Source organism: Phaethon lepturus, unplaced genomic scaffold (assembly GCF_000687285.1).
Source record: "Phaethon lepturus isolate BGI_N335 unplaced genomic scaffold, ASM68728v1 scaffold42897, whole genome shotgun sequence".
NCBI classification, from domain to species: domain Eukaryota; kingdom Metazoa; phylum Chordata; class Aves; order Phaethontiformes; family Phaethontidae; genus Phaethon; species Phaethon lepturus.
The window spans coordinates 19,184-29,532 of record NW_010553342.1 but is presented as its reverse complement, the minus strand read 5'-3'; the positions used below and the strand labels follow the sequence as shown (position 1 = coordinate 29,532).

At 45.2% G+C, this 10,349-nt stretch overlaps 1 protein-coding gene across 1 annotated transcript in view; it reads left to right on the top strand.

The window, feature by feature from the left end:
* Positions 1–4,477: 4,477 nt before the first annotated feature.
* The window catches only part of TMEM201 (transmembrane protein 201), a gene marked incomplete at its 5' end in the record, with an annotated part of 18,978 nt that continues 13,106 nt past the window's right edge, over positions 4,478–10,349 (top strand). The window contains 5 exons of the mRNA XM_010291510.1: positions 4,478–4,598; positions 5,220–5,414; positions 6,893–7,069; positions 7,698–8,089; positions 8,536–8,739. Coding sequence (XP_010289812.1) covers positions 4,478–4,598; positions 5,220–5,414; positions 6,893–7,069; positions 7,698–8,089; positions 8,536–8,739 — 1,089 coding nt within the window. The remainder of the gene's footprint in view (positions 4,599–5,219; positions 5,415–6,892; positions 7,070–7,697; positions 8,090–8,535; positions 8,740–10,349) is intronic.

The window sequence follows — 10,349 nt, the reverse complement described above, 5'->3', positions numbered from 1 at the left end:
GACTTGTCAGCACCAGTATAGAGTACCCCATGAGGATCTCTTTCTTGGGATTCTTTGGGGTCAGTGATGGCAGAGGCCACTCCTTCTATAAGTTAAGTCAAGATAAGCCACGACTCACTCTAAAAGAGGCCAGTAGAAACTCGAGAACTGCTGTGCAATTAGTTCATTTAGTTGAGAAGCCAGTCACAGATACTGAGATGGCAAAAAGAGGCACGTTTTCTGGAGGATCCTGTCCTGATGGCCGATATTCTCCAGAGTATTCAGTGTTGCTACCTCCCTAAGGCTGCCTTTGAGGGGGACAGCACAGGAGGTTGTTAAGGCTGTGGGTCTGTGTCCCTGCCTATTTCCACTTTTTCCCTGTTAAGAGGACACTAAATCTGGCCCTTGGGAAGGGATAGCATTATAACCTATGACACTGTACTAGAAATCCGGTCTTGTGGCTAAATCCTCAACCCTGTCTACAACCGCTAGTTCTGAGCAAATGCATCTATGATACAGTTTGCCTGCTGCAGTGTGTTTTTCTCACGTTGGAAAATGGGGTTTAGCATTGGGTCTGTACTGGCAGACCTCTTTATTGACAGGTGATGGATGTGGGCACAGTTTGGAATTATGGCAGCTCAGTGACCTTCCCTAGCTGTGAACTCCTGTTAACTCAGCCATGCTGACCATACTGTGCCATGGGCTTCTTCTATACTTTGGAGCTTTGGCAGCTTGGTTATGTCAAACTGCCATCAGCTGTTGTTCTGATCAAAACTGATCTGTTCAAAAGAGCTCCTCTTTTTAGTGTGTTTTTTCTTCAGATTTGCTGGCATAGCCGTTCGTATAATTGTTTGGTAATCCAGTTGTGCCAGAATGAAGAGTGTTGTGTTAAATACTTTTAATGGAGAATTGTTTTTTCTTTTAATCCTTAGTGGAGGATGAGGGTAACCCAGTGAAGAACTGCACATCTACCTGTGGCCTCTTAAGAATCTGGAAACCCAAATGTCTTCATCTTCTGAGCTAGCAGTAAAGGAGGGGGAGAATAGGTGCAAATAAAATGCATATAGAAAGCCAGTTTTATTGTTATCAGGTAACTGATTTGACCTGCACTTGTCTGGGAGACTGTTCTGGCAATCCATTAAAAGTGTGAACTCAAGCATGACCTTAAACATACGTATAAATGGGGAATAGTGGAGAGCATTGGGATTTGGAAGGAGCGCAAGTTCCTTCTTACATTACATGAGAGAGATGAACTAGTTCCTGAAGTGTTTGTCCATGGGTATACCTGCAGTCTGATTTTTGAAAGCAATGTGTACAGGATAGAAAGCTTCTTAGCAAAATAAAAGAGTCTGATAGCCTCTCACAAAAGAACATTTTGTCATATTGCCTGAGCCATATCAGACGTTTGGGTGTTGATCTCATAACTGGAGTTTACCCAGGTATGCTTCCCCCAGTGTTGTCTTAAGCAAAGATCTTCTACCTGCAAAACGATTTGTCCAAACCTGGGAATTTTTTCTAGCTTGTTTGGGTGTTCAGGCTGCATATTGAGTTAGCACAAGTCAGCTGTTAATGGAATCTCTCTATGCAGTAAGTAATTCAATCACTGCTGGTTCAATTTGCTGCGCAGATTTTGTTTTTCAGGGTGGTTCTTCATCCAGTGAGGCTAATTCAAGTTAATACAGTGTTAGATTATAAACTCCTTAGAGATGATTTGCCTAGTGTTTTGCAAGGGACTGAGCACATGGTAAATGGTTATATGGGTTTTGCATTGTCTATCTTCTCATAACAGAATGTCTGACTTCAGAAGCAATGTGTGTTCTGACTTACTATGTTCAGCTGCTGCCTGAGTTCAGTCAGGGTATATGTAGTTCCAAAGTAATTAAATCTGAATTTGAGAGTCTTTCCAAATGCAGTACCTGTTTGTTGTTTTTAAAGGCCTGCCCAGTTACTAGAAAATCAGCACGCTGCCTACATGTTCTTGCCTCAAATGACCTTCCACCCCCCTCCCTTCTTTTTCATCCAGCAGGTTGGGAACTTCTGATTTTTTGCACCTATTTCTATGGCAACAGATTACAGCTTCACAAAAGGAAGGATTACTGCTTTTTTTCCTAAATAATCCAGGACTTTGCAATTTCTCTTGCATACATTGTGAGAATGAAGGGCTGCTATTTAACCCTTGATAGCACTTCCTCAGCCTTAAGAGTGAGAAATGGAATCCTGTTTGGAAGAGACGAAAGGGTCTTGAGTATACTAAGGGTTTGGTCTCTGATATTAGCAAGTTCTCAAACAGGGTTTGTCATTGGTTCTTTTTTTGCTTTATAACATGCATGCTTTACTAGTTTTTTGGCCTGTGCTTTCCACTTCTGTGTCATCCTTGAAATTTGTGCTTCTACCTACTCTGTCATGTCATGGAAGTTAGAGACTTGTGGTAGGTAGAAGGTGAAGCGTGGTGCATCTTATTTCCATGGTTGCCAGAGGATGGTGCCACAGCAGCATAATGGTGGGATCACAGCGCTCTCTGCAGTACCAGGACCTGTGCGATAACCGACATCAGAGGATGGAGTTTAAGTTGTGCTTACTGTCAAAGTCTATGCTCAAGGTGCAGCAGGATTTGTGTTTTGATGGTTAACGTGCTGAAGCCTATGCATAATATTTTCATAGCTTTTACATTACTATGGTAATGAGGTTAAACTACCACCCACAAATGTTGCTGTCCATCCTTCATATGGCTGTTTTGATGTGTGGTTTGCTTGGCTTTTGGGCAGTGGTAGCTCTTGGATAACTTGGACTAGAAACCTTGATTTCCATCTGGTTTAAACTCTTTTTTTTTGCCTGCCCATTTCAGTGGTGGTATTTTTGACTCGGATCACTTACTGTTTTGAGCTCCCTTGGCAATGAACAAAGTTGAGCGGTGAATACTCGTTTTAAGAGGGGTGTGGGTGTATGCATCTATTTTGAGATGAGAATCTGTCACCCTAGTAGCTCCAGCCATTTTCTTTCAGCATCTGGCAGGGAGTCCTCTGTGCACTCTTTTTTAGGCTTCCTTCTGGTGCTTAATTTCAAGATTATCCTCATCATTAGTACTTAAAACAGGAGGCCCAAGCATCACTTGAGGGTTTGATATTTTATGGACCCAATTTCAAGACATGGTCTATGGAAATGGGAGTGGGGAAGAATCTTAATTGTAGGCATCCAGCTGCAACAGTGATGACTGAGAGAGAAGCCGGCTTAACTAAGGGGAGAACCACCTGCCTGTTTGGTTGCAGGATGCCCTGCAACATTTCTGCGGCATTCAGAAGGTGTTTTGCTCCAAAATACTGTAGCAGGAGAGAACATTTCCTAGAGCAGGAAGAAGAGAGGTGCTCTCAACTGGTGAGCACTTTAGCTACTGTTACTTGCTTTCCAGGCCCTCAGTGACCCTCTCTGCTCAGTTGCTTTCGCTGCCGTTTTAGGAGCTGCCTAGCGGGAGGCACGCCGATCACTTGGTGGAGTTAGGCAGCAAACAGGGCTGGTGGCAGCTGGATCCGTCTGTCTGCATAGCTGCCATAGTGAGTCCCTGCCTGGGCTTTGCCTGAACAGCTGCCCTCCCTTGGAGGTGTGATTGGGACTGGTTCGGATAAACCCAGACAGCTGGACTGTGTTGCCTTGACCTGCCAGCAAGCTTCCTTTCGGGTATTGCACTGAGGGTCGAGACAAATGCAGACCTTCTTTAGCAGGCAGGCTCAAGGGCCACTGAAGTTCTTTGCTCAAACATCTGTCACAACCTGTTGCAATGGGACCACGCCACAGCTGTTTTTCTCGAAGTGACTGTTGTTTTAACAGGATTGTTTTAAAAAAAACAAGGGGCTCATGGATCCCAGGCTATTAGTCTTTGTCTCTTCAGTTCCAGGGCACAAAAACTGGGGAAGACATGTTGGTTCCTCAGTTTCTTCTTACGTATCTAAAGCTGTGAAGAAACAGCTATTTGCAGTACCTGAACCTTGGGATAATTTGATATGCCCTTGTCCTTGAAAATTTTTGTATCAAGCAGGGTGGACAAAACTGTAACGATGAGCCCATTTCCTAGGTTCCTGAGTACCGTTATATACAATTCTTGTGGATTGTAACTTCTGTTTCCCAGAATCCTGGGTGTTAAGCAGTGACTCTACTGCATCCTCTGCATAATACTGCCGATTATGGAGAGGACTTGCACCCCCAAATATGCCTCTGAAAAACAGTGAAGTGGGTTATTCACAAGGTTGTTATTAAAGTTCTGGCATGTCCATGGTACTAGCACAAAGAAATATGAGCATCAGGCAGAAATTTATTTCTACTTTGCACTTTTAGTCCATCTTTTCATTGCTAAAATGACTACTCTGAGTCATACCTTTAAACATACTAAATGGGAAGACTGATTGTTATTCCAGCCTTTCTTGCATTTCCCTGTTTGAAAGCCATTGCGTTCCTCTACATCATCTGAACTCAGTGTTGATGCCTAACACATTTCCTTTTCTAACAGGAAGAAGCCTACACATGTGACAGTGAACTGCTGGTTCTGCAATCAGGACACAATAGTGCCATATGGGAACCGCAACTGCTGGGACTGCCCCAACTGTGAGCAGTACAATGGGTTCCAAGAGGTATGGTGACAGATTGCTTGAAGGGTGGCTGGGGAGGCGCGTGCCCTGTGGAGCAGTCCTTGTGGGAAAACCCTGCTCCTCGTTTAAGATGATACAGGCCCAGGGCAAATGATGGCTGGCAGCTCTGTGCTGAGCACCTGTGAACTCAGCAGCTGATAACTTGATCAAATTTGAGAAAGAAAGTATTGGGATGTGCCGACACAGAAAGATAAAGACAAATTTTCCTCTCTTGCATCCCAGGGCAAAAAGGGCCTTGACATTTTCACCAATATCTCTTAAGAATCTTTTTTTAATAGGTGGAACAATTATTTTCTGGTTTTCTATTTTGGAACAGCTGAATTGTTTTATTTACGGTATTAAATAACAAAGCCCATCTTAAGCCAAAATCCACCACCGCCACCAACTGCTTGCAGTAGGCATACAGAACAGTGGATGGGGGAGAAGATTTGAAGGATTTTGTGTCTCTTTTTCACTTATTTCTTTTGTTACATAGGTGAATGCATGGAGTACAGAGCACCTGACAGAGCTTAGGGAATCTTGTTATCAACCAGAGGATGCCTAACTTTGATATTATGATCTCATGTATGCTTTCCCTCCCGCCTCCCTTTTTGCTTCTGTCAGAATGGAGACTACAACAAGCCCATCCCTGCTCAGTACATGGAACACCTTAACCATGTTGTGTCAGGTGCTACGACTTTCTGTGATCCTACCAAACCGCAACAGTGGGTGAGCAGCCAAATTCTGCTTTGCAAGAAATGCAACAACCATCAAACCACGAAGATCAAACAGCTGGCTTCATTCTCACCAAGGGAGGAGGTAAGTGTTTGTTAGGGACTGGCATGACAGGAGAATGTTTGTCCAAGGCATTCCCATGCATGTATCTGCTATTCCTGCTCTGATTAATTTGCTCTGTAATAATTTATTTGGTTTGGCTTTGCAAATGGTACCATGCTGCAGCCTAGTAAGCAGGGGGGGAGAGGAATTTTTCGGTGTGCTATGGAATGGTGCTCCAGTAGTCTTCAGAAGCACTATGTGGCACTCGGTGCAGAGAACGTTACTGATTAGTGTTGCAAATTTACCTAATCCTATTCCAAAGCCATAATGTAATGATATGTTCTAGATGGACACTGGAAGTTGAAGCTTGAGCCCAGAAACAAACATGCACATTGCTGAGATCAGCTTACAACTCCAGTACTTACCATTGACCCAGCTGAGCTTACAGGATCTGGCAGGCACAACAGTCCACTAGTCACCTTGAAGCCTTAATAGATTTTGGTTTTCCTGAGGCCTTGGCTGTGCTGCTCTGCTTTTACTAGTGGAGTGGGAGAGGAATCCTGTGCAGCCAGATCATGTCCCTGGTTAGGCATTTGTGCCTAGGAGGGCAAAGGGATTTCCTGCTGAGCAACTTCTTGGCCTTCCCATTACTTAATGTGTATGGAGGATAGGGTAGTGTGGTTTCTCCTCCACAGTTTTATGGCTCCCCAAAGTTTCACGCAGAGAATTGAGTGCTGCAGTCCTTAGCTTTCAGCCATGGTCAAGCCTTGAGGTTATAAGACTGCGCTATAGTGGGATGTGTTTATCCTCTGGGTTGCCTAATTCAGTCTGCTTTGTGTAAGTATGAAGTGTTTAATCAGGATCACTCCCAGGGAACAGATTTAAATTTGATAATGTTTAGTGAGAACATCTTCAGCTGATTCCCATTTCTCAGCTTTATTTCAAGTCCCTGCTTCTTGCCAGGCATATCCGCTTGCTCAAGTAACACCAGCCTTTGGCCCCTTTTTAGGCATTCAGTGAACTGCAGTGTTTGTGCCAACTAAGAAACATGGGACTGTGTTATCCAACGTGGTTAGATATGTGTCTCAGTGACAGCAGTGGCCTCTCTCAGCATTACTGGCCTGTCCAGTAAGGGGGTGAGCCTGCTGCTACTAGTCTCTTTCATGTGATTCGTTCTCGATTCTGGCAGATGGAGCCTGTGAAACTGCTGCAGCAAGCCCTCAGACAGCCACATTGCATTTTTCTACTTCCCTTTCCCAAAGGAGCTGCATGTTTTCAGCTCTATGCTTTTGGTACAAGGATGTTAATAGAGGCTGGGAGTGGAGATGGAAGAACCCTAGAAGCCTCTGTGATAAGTGATGTATCCACTGTAGTGACGCTGAAAAACGTAGATTTGGCCCTACTCACTGTCTGTTTTTACAAGTGCCGTTAATGATTTATGGAGCTCATCTCACCGGGGCCTTCAAACAATGACAGCCTTCCAGTTCTTGCCTATTTTTCTTCTCCTATTTTCTCACCAGGGAAAATATGATGAGGAGATTGAGGTGTATAAGCACCATCTGGAGCAGACCTACAAGCTGTGCCGTCCATGCCAGGCTGCTGTGGAATATTACATAAAACATCAGAATCGGCAGCTCCGGGCGCTGCTACTCAGCCACCATTTCAAACGCCGTGAGACAGACAAGACCTATGCTCAGGTACATGGGGGGAGACATGAGGGAATTTAGGGGGAAGTGCAGAGAACTAGGTACCTCTGCACCTTGCTGCTGGGAAAGGCAGGCAGCGGCCTTCGGGCGCTCTTAACTGCGAACTTGGGTGCATAGCAGAAGTTTAGAGGAGCACAGGATAAGTTGCCGCAGATAATCCTGATGTTAGTTTGAGGTTTTCGTCTTGCTGTTGTCATTCAGTGTGATTGCTGGAAAGTAGGTCTAATGTAATAATAAGAACAGAGTGGAAGGAAAATAGTGTCCAGAAAGTGGACATGTGGAAAAGGGGAGGGAGGGAAGCCAATTTATGAGTACAGTGCAGGAAACTACAGAGGATGAGGCAGGGGGCGGGGAGAAGCAAGAAGGATGGGAAAAGAATTATGACCTTCTCGTTGCCTCACTGCCCTGCCTGACCTTGTCTTCTGCTCATAGCTCTGCTGTTGCTCTTTGCTAGTCTACAACATCCCATGTGGTGCCCACCCAGTACAGAGACTTATAAGGACTTGAGCAAAACTGTTCGGCAAACCATATAGTCTGGAAGTGTTTCGTCAAGCATCATTTCAAAACCTTACTACAGTTCATTCAGCTTCTGACAAGGTGTTTCTCCCTTCCTCTGCAGAATTCATGTTCTTCTTCCTCTTCTGCTTCCATAACCACACCAGCTCAGGTGATATTTCTGCGGTTCTTGGCCTTCCTCAGCTGCGCGTTCCTGGTTCTGATGGCCTTGTATGGGTCAGGCGACCCCTTCTCACTCAGTGCAGTAGTCCCTGCTCCTGTCTCCTCTGGTCCAGCATCCATTCAGAACAGGACTGGCACAAGTTCACGTGCAGACTTGGAAAATGACGCTTCCGTGACGGTGGCAGGCTGGCAGGAGCTGCTCCGCCTGCTCCCAGAACAGATGGTGGAGAACCTGAGTGCCGCATGGGCTTACGGGAAGAATCACCAGATGGCAGTCGCTGTCCTTGGACTGTTCACCTGCCTGTTGGCCATGTTCTTAGCTGGGCGGATCAGGTGGGTGTGCTCTTTTCTTCTGTTCCACTTAAATGAAGACTGCATTATTTTGGAGGTCTTTTGACCTGTCTTGACTCAGTGAGCCAGGGGCACATGTAGTACTAGGTGGCACAGTTCTCTTTGTTATTCTTTGGGTTGCCAGCTGACTGGATGGAGACAGCAGAGCTTACTTTGGATCTCTGCCTTGGTTAATTCAATTTAAGCTTGAATTACTGTGAATGAAAAGCTCCCTTTGCAGCTCCTGTAGTCTGGTAGAAAATGGAACTGATCTATGTGGGTACTTACCACAGCAACGGGAAGGGCTGCAGGTGATATAACTGTAGTAAGAGATAGTACATAACCTGCTCGGTCTGTGTACCCTCCCTCTCCGTCCTCAGGACCAAGGGGGTTCACTGGTGTTTAAACTCTTACCTTGTGTCTTGTTTGGTTTCTTTTTGGCATTGCAGGCTCCGGAGAATTGATGCATTTGCTTCAGTCTTGTGGTTCGTAGTGATGAGTCTGCACTTAGCTGAGAGGTACCTGAAGACAGAAACACCCAACTGGCTAGACACAGCCAAATTTGGCACCACATCCTTGTGCTGCTTGGTGGGCTTCACCGCAGCAGTGGCCACGCGGAAATCAACGGGCCATCGGAGATACCGGCCCCGAAGGTCAGAGCCAGAGCAGTGACGCTGGGGGAAGGAGGAAAAAAAGCCTTGTGAACTCTTTGCGACTGGTGCTTCTCTCTCCTTTGTTTATTTTCCTTTCCTCTGTTTCATTTTTTTTTTTTTTAATTAGATAAGCAGTGAAGATCTTTTCTTCCATTATATATATGTATCTTTTTCCCATCCTTGCTTCCCACTGTGCTAGCTGCTTGGAGCATTTCCACTGCTGGTGCTAGCCATGGAAGCTACTCCTGCTGCCACCATTCTCCCTCCCTCCTGAATCTTACGTCAGCAGTGCAAATATCCAACTTCCCCAAAGCCAATTCCTCCAGCGGCTGCTTCACAAACTGTGCTCCATAAATGCAGCTTCCTCCCCATTCTGCTCCTCCAGCCAAAGAGATTCTGGCTTCTCCTGTCCTTCCGGTTCTTCTCACTGCCTGTCCATCCTTAGCCAGTCACGGGGGAATCCTCTGCCTTGATCCTCCGTGGGGCCCAGGCCAACTTCAGTTTTCTAATGGTGCTGGTCATTTTAATTTCGAACTGATGGGAACTCGCCTCTGGATTCCAAGTCCTCGTAACATGCGCTGTAGTAACACTGCATGGTGTACAGGCATGCAAGGAGGGAGCCACATGTAGTCCATAACCTGGTTCTTCTTGCCTTCCACTGTGTAGCGTCACTTAACTGCATGCTCTCTCACTCTGCCATTCTCCTGTGACTCCTATTTTAAATGGAGAGGCGTCCTTAAGTGCTTTTGACTGGAACTTCAATAATTTATTTAAAAGGGTGCTTTAAAAATATTATGTAGCTCAGGGTGTTTTGATTGAATATCCGGAAGTATTCAGCTGTTTGAGGTTAAATTTTCAAATCTACCAGTGGCTCTTGCTTTCAATGCTGGTTTTCGTTGGGTTTTTTTACCCACTCACCCCCACCACCACCTGAGGAGCATCTGTGTAAAAGCAAGTGGATAAAAATGTGTACGTCCCTCCATTCCTGTAGTGTTAGAAAGAGTAGAAGAGTGGGACTAACGACCTCGTGCTATGGTATATGGTCAGCTTTCATTGTATATCACTACTTATTCAGTCAATGTTTTCCTTATTGTTGAGAAAACAGATTAGGAGGATGTGCTATAGGAAGAGGTGGGAGCCTCTGCTGTGGGACTTCATGGCAATAGAGGTGGATTTTCCTTGTTACTTGGAGGAGTTCTTTTCTGAAGTCTGGCATTGGTGGTGCTGCTGAAGAAAGGGGTCTGGAAATTGCAACTTTGAGTTGAGTGCCCAGCAGTCCTCTGCTGAAAGCGAGGATGACTGGATGTTACTATGTGGGGAGGAAGGAGCTTTCAGCTGCTTGGGTTTTTGTAGGATTAACTTGTTGGGACCTCTTAGGATAAGCGGTCCAATTATCCTGCACTGTTTTTTGCAAGACACTCCACTGAGTTTCTCATCTGGATTTGGGTCCTTCAAGAGGAAAACAGCATTGTTACAGAAGATCTGCTATCTTCTGTTCAGAATAGTGCAATGGAACTTGCCACATTAACAGTCTGATCTAAGTTAATTGGGTGTCTTGGTCTTCCTATGTATAAACTCTAAAATAATCATAATGAAGCTGTCGCTATGAA